This window comes from Carlito syrichta, unplaced genomic scaffold, assembly GCF_000164805.1.
Source record: "Carlito syrichta isolate Samal-C Ts95f unplaced genomic scaffold, Tarsius_syrichta-2.0.1 Scaffold305332, whole genome shotgun sequence".
NCBI lineage: Eukaryota > Metazoa > Chordata > Mammalia > Primates > Tarsiidae > Carlito > Carlito syrichta.
Window position 1 is genome coordinate 716602 of NW_007249428.1, and position 17633 is coordinate 734234.

General features: G+C 43.9%; 1 protein-coding gene across 1 annotated transcript in view; it reads left to right on the forward strand.

The window, feature by feature from the left end:
• Positions 1–17633, forward strand: part of OBSCN (obscurin, cytoskeletal calmodulin and titin-interacting RhoGEF) — a 164159-nt gene that overhangs the window by 32418 nt on the left and 114108 nt on the right. The window contains 6 exon segments of the mRNA XM_021714213.1: positions 522–695; positions 698–804; positions 3247–3520; positions 7943–8218; positions 12486–12761; positions 16981–17256. Of these exon segments, the coding sequence (XP_021569888.1) occupies positions 522–695; positions 698–804; positions 3247–3520; positions 7943–8218; positions 12486–12761; positions 16981–17256 (1383 nt within the window).

Genomic DNA, 17633 nt, shown 5'->3' on the forward strand with positions numbered 1-17633 from the left:
CAACAGGTTGGAAGAGAAATACTCTGGCACGTAAATAAAACTCTTAAAATGAATATTAAAAAGACAGTGCTGTTGATTATTGAATAAAAGTCACACCACAGAAGAGCACACATAATGGTAAAGAAGATTAGAGAAGGTGCCTCACCTTGTGTGAGATCAGGATGATGACCCTCTCGAGATAGCAGGAGTGGAACCTCAGGACGCAGGCCCTGCACAGTCATGTAGAGACTCGGTCCCTCCGTGGGGGAGGTGTGTGACCTCCTCACCCAAACTCTCCTCTGTGGGAGCCCTGCATGGAAGACACATCACACGTGCTCACCTAGGACAGTCCAGAGCACAAGTAGGATGGGTGGAGAATGGTGGTGATTTGTGTGGCGGGCACTGTAGCCTCCAGCCACATGGCTCATGCAGAGCCTGAACGAGGCCCTGTTCCTCCTGCCTCCAGTCCAACCTTCTCTCCCCAGTGCTGCCTTCTCGACCTGCACAGCATCTCTGAACTGTGTTTCTCCAATGTGTCCCAGAGCCCAAGGTAACGTTTGCCAAGGAGCAGGCAGGGCCCCAAGTGGTGTGGGCCTAGGCAGGCGCCAGGGCCATGCCGAGCTGCGAAGTGACCCAGGCGCAGACAGAAGTGACTTAGTTCAAGGATGGGAAGAAGCTGAGCTCGAGCTCAAGGGTGCACATGAAGGCCGTGCATGGTAGCTGGTGGTGCTGCAGGCAGGCAAGGCAGATGCCAGGGAGTACAGCTGTGGGGTTGGAGGCTAGAGGCTCTGCTTCCATCTAAACATGACAAGAGGGTCCTCACTGGTGCCAGCTTAGCCTGTTGTGAGGTGATAGTGATACCAGCTAACACACCCTGGTGCTCTTTCCTGTAGATACTATGTCTTGAAAAACACAGCTATTGCATTAGTGTGTTGTGGTTTGTGGATGTGTATAGAAACCAAAAACTCACTTTGTATGTATTTGAAATGTTATTACATGAGACTATGGCATTAATTTGGCAAGTAAATTTGAACATTTTGGGCAAATTCATCAATTCCTAGAAAACTATAACAAAATTCACACAAGTAGAGATAGACAAGTTGAACAGTCCTGTAACCTTTGATATAAATGGAACAGATTATCTTCTAATAGAATAATATGTACCTTGGTGGCTGTACTAGTAAACTGTATATAATATTCTGGAAGAATTATTATTCCATGTTCATAGATATTCTTCTAGACTACTGAAAAATAGATAAACTATCTCATTTTATGTAGTCACCTTTCATTAATACCAAAATCTGACAGGGTGAATATGAATAATTAAAATTGGCCAATCTCTTACCAATATCAAAGTTCAGAGCTTAAACCAAATTTAGCAAACTGAATTTATCAATTTATTAAGAGGACACTATACTATGACAAAATTTGTAGTCCAGGAATGAAAACGTGGTTTAACACAAGAAACATTAGAAAGCCAATACAGAACTTGACAAACAGATTGAAAGAAAAAAGATGTTATTACCCCAATATAAGAGTAAAAGCATTTGATAAAATATAACATCAGAAATCCAGAAGTATTTGGCAAAGTTTAACCTTCATGCCATGTAATTCCCAACAACCTATAAATGAAAGCATTCTTCCTTAATTAACACATGATAGTAGAGAAGAAGCAAGCTGACATTACACTAAGAGTCTAGCCTTGACAGTATTGCCTTTGAGACTGGGAATATGAGGAAACCAATGATTACCATTTCTGTCCAGCACTGCACAGTGAGAAGGAAGATACAAGTATAAAACTGGAAGGTATAAAATGGAACTCACACATCTGTGACTACCAATTTAGAAAATCAGAAAATTAATTATTAGGCTTATGGGAGATTTGAGAATGAGCACCACATACAAAAATTACCATATAGAAAACACTTCTACATCTATATACTAGAAGCAAGTAGATGAAAAGTAAAGTTTTAAGAGATTCCCCCAGTACGAATCGCAAGTCTAACAAAAGATCTTAAGCTGCTTTGTGGGGAGAAATCATTAAACATTGTTAAGAGATGGTAAAAAAAAGATGCAAATAAATGGATAGACATCTATGGAAGACCTGAAAGTGTTCAATCCCAGCCAAGATCCCAATGACAGTTCTCTCGGGTGAGAATGGTACCAGGTTGCTAGCAAGGCCCAGGAGAGCCAAGTTCCCATTGAAGACACAGTGAGGGCATTTGCTCCAGGTGACAAGACTTCTACCAGAGCTGTAGCAAACCAGACAGCAGGCTCTAATAGCAGGAACAGATGAACAGGCCATTGACTAGAGAGAGTCCAGAGGCAGCTTTGTATATAACCAAATGCCCTATCTACTTTACTTTTTTTTTTACCCTTATATCTAGGATGTGGTGTAGAGGGTAATCTTTTCACCAATGGTGCTTAGACCATTAACCATATGGTGCTTAGACCATTAACCATATGGAAAAAGAAAATACAATTGCATGTCTTCCTCCTCACATAGGAAGTCACTCCAGGTGGGATAGAGACTTTCATGTGCAGGTAAGAGAAGCTCTTCAGATAAGAGAGATTGTTTAGTGACCTCAGGGCAATAGAAGATTTCTTATGCAGGATATAGATGCACTGACCACTCAAGGCCAATTTGCTTCCAGTAAAACTAATAACTGTATTCATCAGAATACCCCCATATGGGAGTGAAAAGCCCAAGTGCACAAAGGGAAGTATGTTTGCATGATACATAAAGTGTGAACACTCTAGCACTGACTAGCTATATGAATAGCTCCTGAAAATGAGCATGAAAAAGACAGCTGTTGAGAATTCAGCAAGTCCCTTGAACATTGACACTACGAAGGAGCAAATAGTACAGAAACACCCAAAGGGGCCACACACGTGAGTCCCCATGACAGGTCCACGAGCCACAGGAGGTCCAGGCTCCCACAAAGGGCACAGCTGATCCTCCTGACACAGGCAGGAGTGGAACCTCAGGATGTGGGTTCTGTGGGGAAAGTAGGCCCCTCCAAGAGTAGAGGTGTGCAGCCTTCCCACCCAGTCCTTCCCCTGGGAGAACCCACAGAGGAAAGATGGATGGAGAATGGTGATGTCTTGTGTGACAGACACAGGGGCCTGCAACCACATGGCTTCTGCAGAGCCTGGTCAAGGACCTGTCCCTCCTGCTTTGTGTTCAGCCTTGCCTCCCCAGTGTCCCCTTCATGACTTGGGTGGGATGGTGTTTCTGACCTGTGTGCCTTCCTGTGTATCCCAGAGCCCAAGGTGGTGTTTGCCAAGGAGCAGGTGGTGCCCCGTGAAGTGCGGTCCGAGGCGGGGGCCAGCGCCACGCTGATCTGTGAGGTAGCACAGGCACAAACAGAGGTGACGTGGTTCAAGGATAGGAAGAAGTTGAGCTCTGGCTCGAGGGTGCGCGTGGAGGCTGCGGGCTGCACGCAGCAGCTAGTGGTACAACAAACGGGCAAGGTGGATGCTGGAGAGTACACCTGTGAGGCCAGGGGCCAGAGGCTCTGCTTCCATCTGGATGTGGAAAGTGAGTGCTTTGGGGGCATGAGGTCAGCTTGTTGGAGGTAATGGTGAGACTGGTTTATCCCATTGGCTGCCCTGGGGACTTCCACTGACTTCATCCCTTACCTTCTACTCTTATGCCCGTGGCTGAGCCAGGGTGCCTGGTGGGAATGGAGTGTTAGGAAGGATGGGTCCCTTCTTGGACACCTTGGGTGGAGTTTCCATGCAGTAGTGCTGGGTCTTAGGCTCAGGTTCCCAATGTCTGCACAGAATCTTCCTGCTGTTCCATGGTGTCAGGACTCAGGCTTACTCTTTGTGGTCTGAGGTAGACCAGGTGTCTCCACCTGGGGGAACATAACTAGGCTTCTCTTGGATTTTCTGGATGCTTCCGGATGCCCTCACCCAGTACCACATGAGGTTATTCCAACTCACAGATGTGTGAATTTCCTTGACTATGTTAAGGGGAAATATTGGTCACTCCATCATACTTGGAGTTATTTGAAGACTAAACTTTGGATTTTCAAAGCTTTAGGTGCTATGGGAAACTCTTTCCTCCTTCCACATGCATATCAAAGCTCCCTCTGCACTGACTCATGGCAAAATGTAGATCTGTGTTTTGTTGCACTCTCTGTGTAGAATAAGAACATTGCATAGGTTGGTAGATGTGTGCCTACAAGGTCTGGAATGCTCTCGTCATAGTAGGTCTTGATTTCTTCTGCCTTCAATGATGACATTCTGTGTTGGTGAACCTGGGGAGTTGACATACATGTTTAGAAGTGGACAGGAATACGAGGTGTATGACACATTGGTACACTCTTACAGAGGCATATCCTGTAGGCAGCTCCTGTTGGGGCAAGCAGGGTTGGTTTCATCATATTTCCATGGCAATTAGTTTGTGCCTGTGCTTCCCTACCCAATTTATAGCAATGTCTGGGATCCAACTGTAGTTTCCTTTTGTCAGGAGAGTTTCACCTCACACAGGCTGCGTTGAGGTTCCCCTCAACCTCCTTAGTGCCACCACAGAACAGCTTGGCATTGTTTCATTTTATTTATATATATATATATATATATATATATATATAAATATATCTTGATATAAAAGGGTTTGTTGTGTGTATAGGTTCCAGAAAATCCCTGATGCATCCTTCTGATAAGATACTTGAGTAGACTATGACATTGTTTTCTGCAAGTAAACTTGAAGTTTTGAGGAATTTTCCAATTCCTGGAAAGCTACATCAAAACTTACACAAGAAGAAATAGAGAACTCAAAAAACCCTGTAATCTTTTAAAGAAAAGAATACACTATTAAAGCAATTCCACAGAGGAAGATCAGATTCCCTATTGGCAAATTGTACCAAACATTCTAGAAAGAAATTATTGCGTATGCATGGCAATCCTTCAAGAGAATAGAAGGGCCATATACTCTCCAACACATTTTAAGAAAATGGTATAACATGAAAACAAAATCTGACAAGTAAAGCAGTAAGAATTGAAATTACAGGCCAATTTCTTATGGATACCAATGCCATATTATAGAAGTATTGAGCTGGATGAGGTGGCATATGTCTGTCATCCCAGCCACTCAGGAGACTGAGTCAGGAGGATTGCTTGTGGCCAGGAGGGTGGAGTCTGCAGTGGGCTATGACTTCACCACTGCACTATGGCCTGAGTGACAAAGGGAGATTCAGTCTCAAGGAAAAAAAAGAAAGAACGAAAGAAGAAAGGAAATATTGGCAGACTATCTGGTGCAGTATCAAAAAGTATAATACTCTGTGATTAAGGCACTAACCCAGGAGTACATGACTGGCTTAACATCAGAACAGTAGAAAATCCACAGTCTATCACATGGCCAAAAGAGAGGTAGAGAGTGTACACTGCAATAAATGCAGAATCAGCGTGCTTGTTAAAAGTGTTCATGTCACATCCAGAAGAGGTTTCTCAAATTTAGCAAACGTTCGTGTTTAAAAAGTTCTTACCAATTAGTCATAAAAAGATTACTGCTAAATTTGATAAAAGGTACTATGGAAAACAACATCGGACACCACACTTCAATGAGAAACCTTGAAAACTTTTCCTTTAATTAGAACATCTCAAGCTGGTCACTGCCATATATGAATTCAACATCATCGTACAGGCACTAAGGAGAAATCTAAAATAAAGGGATACAATTGGGATAAACTGAAAGTAGATTTCACAGATGATATGGTGATTAACACAGAAAATAGATACATTTTTTGTGTTGGAGAGTTGTGGAAGATCACATACAAAATACACAAAACACTTCTCTACTTATAGACTAGCAATGAGAGCTGGAAAATTATATTTTAAGATAATTACAGTAGTTTCTACAGTGTCATGCATTCTAGATATATATCTAGTGAAATATGTCTAAGGTGTCTGAGGGGGAAATTATTCAATATTTCAGAGAGACACAGGATGTGTAAATAGATGGGAACTATACAGGGGAGGCACAAATATATCCATTCCTGATCACAGAGGAAAAGTCATGTGAAGAGGGTGTGTAAATTGACGAGTAGATTCTGTGAACCAAAGTTCTCTGAAGAGGAATCTGGAGGAAAGAGACTTTATTCCAGTGCACAGTTTCAACCTGGGAAGTGGCAGCCTCTGGCATAACAGGAGATTATGGAATAGAGAGAAAAGAGAGGGTTTGGGTTTTATTGTTAATGTTCCCACTCAGGCTCCATCATTTTTATTTATGCAAAGTCAGGTGGAAAGTCTCTTAGTTCCGATAGGTTGATGCATCCACTTTCTGATTAGTTGATATACTGATCCTTGATCGGTCAATACAGTTGAGCCCTGATTGGCTGAGGCAAGTGAACTTTGGTAGAGTCGGGTGAGCTTTAAGATTTTCCAAGATAAAAAGGTGCAGTTTTTTGGGACCCCTGAGTAAGTTTGTGACCCCTAGTCTGCAAGTAACTTCTTGGTTTTTTAAATTTTAGGCCCAGTTAGCCACGCAGAATTTGTTTTGAAGGACTTAAGTACACATTTGTTCAGAATTTCAATGGACAAGTGGAGTTAAAACTTTACAAGAAAAGTGAGAGTATCTGGCTTCCAGATGGCAGGACCTATTATAAACCTCAATCATGAGGACAGCTAGGTTCCAATACAGGGAGAGACAAAAAGACCCAAAGACCAGGATGGTGAGTCCTGAGACAGACACCCCTTTTTATGGTGGTGCTGGGGGTGAGATAGGAGAAGAGACAAACTTCACATAAATGACTTTCAGACCATGCAGCCATACACATATGTATATGAAATAAAATCCGGTGGGCCTCTACCTCACACCACACACACACACGTTACCTCAGGAATGGTAAAGTCTCCAATGTGAAAGGAAATGTCTCAGCAAAAACACGTATTAGAGATTACCTCAGCACTATGATTTCTTAACAGCACATAAATGCACACACGAGAAAGGATAAAATGCACCAATGCCTCTGTTAACACTATAACCAGGGGACGGACATGGGGGTGTACGCCTGCTATTACCCTGCGTTTGGAGGCCAAGGCAGGAAGCCTTTGTTTTGTTTTTAGAGACAAGGTCTCACTCTGTCATCCAGGTTGAAGGCCTGGGTTTATAAGGAAAGTGAGAGTATCTGGCTTCCAAATGGCAGGACCTATTATAAACCTTAATCATGAGGACAGCTAGGTTCCAATGCAGGGAGAGATAAAAAGACCCAAAGACCAGGATGGTGAGTCCTGAGACAGGCACCCCTTTTTATGGTGGTGCTGGGGGTGAGGTTAGGCTGAATGCGTTACTGCACTTCAACCTGGGTGACAGAGTGAGACCTTGTCTCTAAAAACAAAACAAAAGAAACATTAAAAAGGGGAAGAACTTTAGATCATCTGAAGACACCATAAGACAAGGCCCATAAATGGCAACATAATTTTAAAAACCTACCAGTGAAGGCCCCAGCATATATACATATATGAGCTCCAAGAATGAGTATGAAAAAGCCAGACAGTGCTCTTGGTTGCTAAGTAAAATTTTCATCACCCACTCAAAGGTGCCATGTGTGTGAGTCCACCTGACAGACCCTGGATAATGGGAAGTTCAGGCTCACACTGAGGTCACAGCTGACCCTCCCAATACAGGCAGGAGCAGAATCTCATGACATGGCTTGCACCATCATGTGGAGACTCAGCCCCTCCTTGAGTCTTCCCACCCATGACAAGTCCTTCCATGGGGTAACCTTGCATGGAGGACTTGTCATGTGTCCCCACCTTGGACAGCCCACAGCATGGGCAGGAGAATGGAGAATGATATTGACTTGTGTTACAGGTGCTGGGTTATCTAGACACACAGCTTGTGCAGAGCATGGATGAGGGCCTGTCCCTCCTGACTCTCATCTAGCCTTCTTTCCCCAGTGCCACCTTTTTGACCTGGATGAAGTCTCTGACCTGTGTTCCTTTCTGTGTGTTTCAGAGCCCAAGGGGGTGTTTGCCAAGGAGCAGGCGGCACACCGAGAGGTACGGGCAGAGGCGGGGGCAAGTGCCACGCTGAGCTGTGAAGTGGCCCAGGCACAGACAGAGGTGATGTGGTTCAAAGACGGGAAGAGGTTGAGCCCAAGCTCGAGGGTTCGTGTGGAGGCCGTGGGCTGCGCACGGCGGCTGGTGGTGCAGCAGGCGAGCAAGATGGACGCTGGGGAGTACACCTGCGAGGCTGGGGGCCGGAAGCTCTGTTTCCGCCTTGACGTGACAGGTGGGTGCTTTGGGGGCACAAGATCAGCCTGTTGGAGGTGTTGGTGAGACTGGCTTATCCCCTCGGCTGCCCCGGATTCTTCCACTGACTCCATCCAACTCTTCTCCATTCAGTCTCCTCCCAGTCTTATGCCTGTGATTGAGACAGGGTGCCATGTAGGGATGGAGTGTTAGGAAGGATGGTCCCTTCTTGGACACCTTGGGTGGAGTTTCCATGCAGTAGTGCTGGGTCTTAGTCACAGTTTCCCAGTGTCTGCACAGAACCCTCCTGCTGTTCCTTGGTGTCAGGACTCAGGCTTACTCTGGCCCTTGTGGTCTGAGGTAGACCTGGTGTCTCCATCTGAGGGAACATAACTAGGCTTCTCTTGGATTTTCTGGATGCTTCCAGATGCGCTCACCCAGCACCACATGAGGTTATCCCAACTCACAGATGTGTGAATTTCCTTGACTATGATAAGGGGAAATGTTGGTCACTCCATCATACTTGGAATTATTTGAAGACTGAACTTTGGATTTTCAAAGCTTTAGGTGCTATTGGAAATGCTTTCCTCCTTCCACAAACGTCTCAAAGCTCCCTCTGCACTGACTCGTGGCAAAATGTAGATCTGTGTTTTGTTGCACTCTCTGAGTAAAGTAAGAACATTGCATAGGTTGGTAGATGTGCACCTGTGAGGTCTGGAACACTCTTGTCATAGCAGATCTTGATTTCTTCTGCCTTTGGTGATGACATTCTGTGTTGGTGCACCTGGGGAGTTGACATACACGTTTAGAAGTGGATAGGAGTACAAGATGTTTGACACATTGGCACACTCTGACAGAGGCGAGTCTTTTAGGCAGCTCCTGTTGGGGCACGTGGAATTCGTTTCATATTTCCATGGCAATTAGTTTGTGCCTGTGCCTCCTTGCCTAATTCATAGCGATGTCTGGGATCCAACTGTAATTTCCTTTGTCAGGAGAGTTTCACCTCACGCAGGCTGCATTGAGGTTCCACTTGACCTTCTCAGTGCCACCACAGAAAAACTTGGCATTGTTTCAGTATATATGTATCTTGATATATAAGGGTTTGTTGTGTATGTATAGGTTCCAGAAAACCCGTGATGCAGCCTTCTGACAAGTTACTTGAGTAGACTATGGCATTATTTTCTGCAAGTAAACTTGAAAAGTTTTGAGTAGTTTACTTCTTCCTGGAGAACTACATCAAAACGTACACAAGAAGAAATAGAGAACTCAAAAACCCCTGTAATCTTTTAATGAAATGGAAACATAATTAAAGCAATTCCCCAGATGTAGATCTAAGTAAGCGAAGTTTCCTACTGGCAAATTGTACCAAATACTCTATAAATAAATTATTGTATGTTCATGGCAATCCTTCAAGAGAATAGAGGGAGCCATATACTCTCCAACACTTCTTATGGAAATGGCATAATATTGAAAACAAAATCTGATAAGTAAAGCGTTAAGAATTGAAATATAGGCCAATTTCTTATGGATACCAATGCCATATTATAGAAGTATTGAGCTGGATGAAGTGGCATATGTCTGTCCTCCCAGCCACTCAGGAGGCTGAGTCAGGAGGATTACTTGGCCAGGAGGTGGAGTCTGCAAGTGGGCTTGTTTTCACAACTGCACTGCAGCCTGGGTGACAAAGGGAGACTTAGTCTTAGGAAAAAAAAAAAAAAAAAGAAAGAAAGAAAGAAAAAAAAAGGAAATATTTGCAGAATATCTGGAGCAGTATCAAAGAGTATAATACTCTGTGATTAAGGCACTAACCCAGGAGTGCATGGCTGGCTTAACATCAGAACAGTAGAAATTCACATAATCTATCACATGGTCAAAAGAGAGGAAGAGAGTGTTCACTGCAATAAATGCAGAATCAGCATGCTTGATAAAATTGTTCACCACATACCCAGAAGAGGTTTCTCAAACTTAGCAAACATTCATATATAAAAAGTTCTTAACAAGTAGTCATAAAAAGACTACTACTAAAATTGATAAAAGGTACTATGGAAAACAACAATGGACACCACACTTCAACAGGAAACCTTGAAAGCTTTTTCCTTTAATTAGAACATCTCAAGTGGGCCGCTGCCATGTCATGTGTTCAACATCATCGTATAGGCACTAAGGACAAATCTAAAATAAAGGGATACAATTGGGATAAACTGAAAGTAGATTTCACAGATGATATGGTGATTAACACAGAAAATAGAAAGATACATTTTTTTGTGTGTTGGAGAGTTGTGGAAGATCACATACAAAATACACAAAACACTTCTCTACCTATAGACTAGCAATGAGAGCTGGAAAATTATATTTTAAGATAATTACAGTAGTTTCTACAGTGTCATGCATTCTAGATGCATATCTAGTGAAATATGTCTAAGGTGTCTGAGGGGGAAATTATTCAATATTTTAGAGAGACACAGGATGTATAAATAAATGGGAGCTATGCAGGGGAGACACAAATATATCCGTTCCTGATCACAGAAGAAATTATTTTTTTTGGAGGAGGTATGGAAATTGATGAGTAGATTCTGTGAACAAAATTTCTCTGAAGAGGAATCTGGAAAAAAGTTACCGTATTCCAGTGCACAATGTCAACCTGAGAAGTGACAGCCTCTGGCTAATAGGAAATTATGAAATAGAGAGAAAAGAGAAGGTTTAGGTTTCATAGTAAATGTTCCCACTCAGGCCTCAGTCATTTTTACTTATGCAAATGTCAGGTGGAAACTCTCTTAGATCAGATAGTTTGATGCAGCCACTTTTTGATTGGTTGATATACTGATCCTTGATTGGTCAATACAGCTGAGCCCTAATGGACTGAAACAAATGAGCTTTGATTGGTAGAATCAGGTGAGCTTTAAGATTTTACAAAATAGAAAGGTACAGTTTTTCAGGACCCCAGAGTAGGTGTATGACTCCTAGTGGCCAAGTAGCCTCTAGACTTTTTGAATTTTAGGCTCAGTTAGCCACATGGAATCTGTCATGAAGGATTAGCTTATTTAGGTACACATTTCTTCACAATTTCAACAGTCAAACAAAGTTAAAGCTTTATAAAGAAAGTGAGAGTATCTGGCTTCCAGATGGCAGGAACTATTATAAACCCCAATCATGAGGATAGCTAAGTTTCAATGCAGGGAGAGATAAAAGACCCAAGAACCAGAATTGTGAGTCTTGAGACAGACCTTCCTTTTATTGGGTGGTGCTGGGGTGAGGTTTGGAGAAGAGTCGAACTTCACATAAATGGTGCTCGGACCATGCAGTGATACACACATATATATGAAATAAAATCTGGTGGACCTTTACCTCACACCATAAACACACACCACATTACCTTCAGGGGCGGTAAAGTCTCAAAATGAGTGGCAATGTCTGAGCAGAAAACATGTATTAGAGATTACCTCAGCACTATGATTTTTTAAACAACACATAAGTGCACACACCAGAAAGGAAGAATTGGATCCTTGCCTCTGTTAACATCATAACCTGGGGATGGGTATGGGGATTTGGCCTGCTATCCCCATGCATTTAGAGGCCAAGGCAGGAGGATCGCTTGAGGCCAGAAGTTTGTGGTTATAGTGAGCTGAATGCGTTACTGCACTCCAGCCTGGGTGACAGAGTGACACCTTGTCTCTAAAAACAAAACAAAAGAAACACCAAAATAAAAAATAAGGAAGACTTTTATATCATCTGAAGACACCATAAGACAAGGCCCATAAATGGCAACATAATTTTAAAAACCTACCAGTGAAGGCCCCAGCATATAAACATATATGAATCCAGTAGTGAGTATGAAAAAGCCAGATAGTGCTCTTGGTTGCTAAGTAAAATTTTCATCACCCACTCAAAGGTGCCACATGTGTGAGTTCACCTGACAGGCTCTGGACAATAGGAGGTTCAGACTCAACTGAGGCCACAGCTGACCCTCCCCACACAGGCAGGAGCAGAATCTCATGACATGGCTTGTACCATCACATGGAGACTCAGCCCCTCCATGAGCCTCCCCACCTGTGACGAGTCCCTCCATGGGGTAAGCCTGCACGGAGGACCCGTCATGTGTCACTGCCATGGACAGCCCACAGCATGAGCTGGAGAATGAAGAATGGTGTTGACTTATGTAACAGGTGCTGAGGCATCTAGGCGCACAGCTTGTGCAGAGCATGGACGAGGCCCTGTCCCTCCTGCCTCTCATCCAGCCTTCCTTCCCCAGTGCCGCCATTTCGACCTGGATGGCATCTCTGACCTGTGTCCCTTTCTGTGTGTCTCAGAGCCCAAGGTAGTGTTTGCCAAGGAGCAGGCAGCACTCCAAGAAGTGCGGGCCGAAGCAGGGGCAAATGCCACGCTGAGCTGTGAAGTGGCCCAAGCACAAACAGAGGTGACGTGGTTCAAGGACGGGAAGAAGTTGAGCCCAAGCTCGAGGGTTCGTGTGGAGTCCGTGGGCTGCGCACGGCGGCTGGTGGTGCAGCAGGCGAGCAAGATGGACGCTGGGGAGTACACCTGCGAGGCTGGGGGCCGGAAGCTCTGTTTCCGCCTTGACGTGACAGGTGGGTGCTTTGGGGGCACAAGATCAGCCTGTTGGAGGTGTTGGTGAGACTGGCTTATCCCCTCGGCTGCCCCGGATTCTTCCACTGACTCCATCCAACTCTTCTCCATTCAGTCTCCTCCCAGTCTTATGCCTGTGATTGAGACAGGGTGCCATGTAGGGATGGAGTGTTAGGAAGGATGGTCCCTTCTTGGACACCTTGGGTGGAGTTTCCATGCAGTAGTGCTGGGTCTTAGTCACAGTTTCCCAGTGTCTGCACAGAACCCTCCTGCTGTTCCTTGGTGTCAGGACTCAGGCTTACTCTGGCCCTTGTGGTCTGAGGTAGACCTGGTGTCTCCATCTGAGGGAACATAACTAGGCTTCTCTTGGATTTTCTGGATGCTTCCAGATGCGCTCACCCAGCACCACATGAGGTTATCCCAACTCACAGATGTGTGAATTTTCTTGACTATGATAAGGGGAAATGTTGGTCACTCCATCATACTTGGAATTATTTGAAGACTGAACTTTGGGTTTTCAAAGCTTTAGGCGCTATTGGAAATGCTTTCCTCCTTCCACATGTGTCTCAAAGCTCCCTCTGCACTGACTTGGGACAAAATGTAGATCTGTGTTTTGTTGCACTCTCTGAGTAAAGTAAGAACATTGCATAGGTTGGTAGATGTGCACCTGTGAGGTCTGGAATGCTCTTGTCATAGCAGATCTTGATTTCTTCTGCCTTTGGTGATGACATTCTGTGTTGGTGCACCTGGGGAGTTGACATACACGTTTAGAAGTGGATAGGAGTACGAGGTGTATGACACATTGGCACACTCTGACAGAGTCAAGTCTTTTAGGCAGCTCCTGTTGGGACAAGCAGAGTTTGTTTCATTGTATTTCCATGGCATTATTTTGTGTCAGTGCCTCCCTACCTGATTCATAGTGATATCTGGGATCTAACTGTAATTTTATTTTGTCAGGAGAGTTTCACCTCATACAGGCCATGTTGAGGTTCCACTCAACCTCCTCAGTGCCACCACAGAACAGCTTGGTATTGTTTCAGTATATATGTATCTTGATATATAAGGGTTTGTTGTGTGTACAGGTTCCAGAAAACCTATGATGCAGCCTTCTGACAAGTTACTTGAGTAGACTATGACATTATTTTCTGCAAGTAAACTTGAAAAGTTTTGAGTAATTTGCTTCTTCCTGGAGAACTACATCAAAATGTACACAAGAAGAAATAGAGAACCCCCAAACCCCTGTAATCTTTTAATAAAATGGAAACATAATTAAAGCAATTCCACAGAGGTAGATCTAAGCTAAGTTTCCCTATTGGCAAATTGTACCAAACATTCTAGAAAGAAATTATTGCATGTGCATGGCAATCCTTCAAGAGAATAGAATGGGCCATATACTCTCCATACTTTTTATGGAAATGGCATAATATTGAAAGCAAAATCTGATAAGTAAGCATTAAGAATTGAAATATAGGCCAATTTCTTATGGATACCAATGCCATATATTATAGAAGTATTGAGCTGAATGAGGTGGCATATGCTTGTCATCCCAGCCACTCAGAAGGCTGAGTCAGCAGGATTGCTTGGCCAGGATGTGGAATCTGCAAGTGTGCTATGATTTCACCACTGCACTGAAGCCTGGGTGACAAAGGGAGACTCAATCTCAGGAAAAAAAAAAAAAAAAGAAAAGAACGAAAAACAAAAGGAAATATTTACAGAGTATCTTGGGCAGTATCAAAGGGTATAATACTCTGTGATTAAGGCCTGAACCCAGGAGTACATGACTGGCTTAGCATCAGAACAGTAGAAAATCCACAGTCTATCACATGGTTCAAAGAGAGATATGGAGTGTACACTGCAATAAGTGCAGAATCAGCGTGCTTGATAAAAGTGTTCATGTCACATCCAGAAGAGGTTTCTCAAATTTAGCAAATGTTCATGTTTAAAAAGTTCTTACCAACTAGTCATAAAAAGATTACTGCTAAATTTGATAAAAGGTACTATGGAAAACAACATCGGACACCACACTTCAATGAGAAACCTTGAAAACTTTTCCTTTAATTAGAACATCTCAAGCTGGCCACTGCCATATATGAATTCAACATCATCGTACAGGCACTAAGGAGAAATCTAAAACAAAGGGATACAATTGGGATAAACTGAAAGTAGATTTCACAGATGATATGGTGATTAACACAGAAAATAGAAAGATACATTTTTTGTGTTGGAGAGTTGTGGAAGATCACATACAAAATACACAAAACACTTCTCTACTTATAGACTAGCAATGAGAGCTGGAAAATTATATTTTAAGATAATTACAGTAGTTTCTACAGTGTCATGCTTTCTAGATGCATGTCTAGTGAAATATGTCTAAGGTGTCTGAGGGGGAAATTATTCAATATTTTAGAGAGACACAGGATGTGTAAATAAATGGGAGCTATGCAGGGGAGACACAAATATATCCGTTCCTGATCACAAGAAAATTCTTTATGAAGGGGATGTGTAAATTGACAAGTAGATTCTGTGAACCAAAGTTCTCTGAAGAGGAATCTGGAGAAAAGAGACTTTATTCCAGTGCACAGTTTCAACCTGGGAAGTGACAGCCTCTGGCTAATAGGAAATTATGGAATAGAGAGAAAAGAGAAAGCTTGGGTTTTATAGTAAGTGTGCCTGCTCAGGCTCCAGTCATTTTTATTTATGCAAAGTCAGGTGGAAACTCTCTCAGTTCTGATAGGTTGATGCAGCCACTTTCTGATTGGTTTATACAGCTGATCCTTTATTGGTCAATACATCTAAGCCCTTGCTGGCTGAGGCAAGTGAGCTTTGATTGGTAGAGTCAGGTAAGCTTTAAGATTTTCCAAAATAGAAAGGTGGAGTTTTTTGGGACACCAGAGTGTGTGTGACTCCTAGTCTGAAAGTAGCCTCTTGGCTTTTTAATTTTAGGCCCATTTAGCCACATGGAGTCCATTGTGAAGGATTTAGGTACAAATTTGTTCAGAATTTCAACAGTCAAGTGGAGTTAAAGCTTTATAAAGAAAGTGAGAGTATTGTGCTTCCAGATGGCAGGACCTATTATAGACCCCAATCATGAGGACAGCTAGGTTTCAATGCAGGGTGAGATAAAAAGACCCAGAGACCAGGATGGTGAGTCCTGAGACAGACATCCCTTTTTATGGTGATGCTATGGGTGAGGGACGGCCTTCACATAAATGGCACTGAGATCATGCAGTCATACACATATGTATATGAAATAAAATCAGATGGACCTCTACCTCACACCACACACACACACACACATACACGTTACCTCCAGGGGCGGTAAAGTCTCCAATGTGAAAGGCAATGTCTCAGCAGAAAACATGTATTAGAGATTACCTTAGTACTTTGATTTCTTAAACAGGACATAAATGTACACACAAGAAAGAATAAATTGCACCCTCGCCTCTGTTAACACTATAACCTGGGATGGGGATGTGGGTGTACACCTGCTATCCAAGGGCATTTGGAGGCCAAGGTGGGAAGATTGTTTGAGGCCAGGAGTTTGTAATTAGAGTGAGTTGAATGTGTTATTGCACTCCAGCCTGGGTGACAGAGTGAGACCTTGTCTCTAAAAACAAAAGAAACACCAATAAATAAATAAATAAAAATAAGGAAGACCTTTATATCATCTGAAGACACCATAAGGCAAGGCCCATAAATGGGAAGATAATTCACAAAACTACCAGTCAAGGTCCCAGCATAAAACATATATGAGCTCCAAGAACGAGTATGAAAAAGCCAGATAGTGCTCTTGGTTGCTAAGTAAATGTTGTATCACTCACTCAAAGGTGCCACATGTATGAATACACCTGACAACTCCTGGAGCAATGGGAGGTCCAGGCTCCTACCAAGGGCACAGCTGACCATCCTAACACAGGCAGGAGCGAAGTCTCATGACATGGCTTTGCACTATCATGTGGAGACTCAGCCTCTCCATGAGGGGAGGTGTGCAGCCCCCCCACCCATGACAAGTCCTTCCAGGAGTTAACCCTGTACGGAGAACAGGAGGATGGAGAATGGTGTTGACTTGTGTGACAGGTGCTGGGGCATCTAGGCACATAGCTTGTGCAGAGTGTGGACGAGACCCTGTCCCTCCTGCCTCTCGTCTAGCCTTCCTTCCCTAGTGCTGCCTTTCTGACCTGGATGACATCTCTGACTCATGTCCCTCCTGCTGTGTTCCAGAGCCCAAGGTGGTTTTTGCCAAGGAGCAGACAGCACCCCAAGAGGTGCAGGCTGAGGCGGGGACCAGTGCCACCCTGAGCTGCGAGGTGGCCCAGGCACAGACAAAGGTGACGTGGTTCAAGGACGGGAAGAAGTTGAACTCAGGCTCCGGGGTACGCATGGAGGCGGTGGGCTGTACACGGCGGCTGGTGGTGCAACATGCAGGCAAGATGGATGCTGGGGAGTACAGCTGTGAGGCCGGGGGCCAGAGGCTCTGCTTCCACCTGGATGTGGCAGGTGGGTGCTTTGGGTATGAGATCAGCTTGCGGGAGGTGATGGTGAGGCTGGTTTATCCCCTCTGTCACCCTGGGGCCTTTCACTTCCTCTGTCTCTCACTTTTTCCTTCCTTCTCCTCCTCCTCTTATGCTGGTGGCTGAGCCAGGGTGCTGGGTTTAGAGGGAGTGTATGGAAGGGGAAGAGGCCTTTCTTGTTCTCCTTGAGTCTTTTCTGTGCAGTAAGTCCTAGTCTCATTTCCCAATACCAGCTCAGAATCCAGGGGTGTTCCTGCATGTCCAGGACTCTGATTCTCTCTGAGGTATGAAGCTGAGGAAGAGCAGATGTCTCCTCACTAGGGTTGTTTTCACATATACCACACATGAAGGCTCCCTACAGAG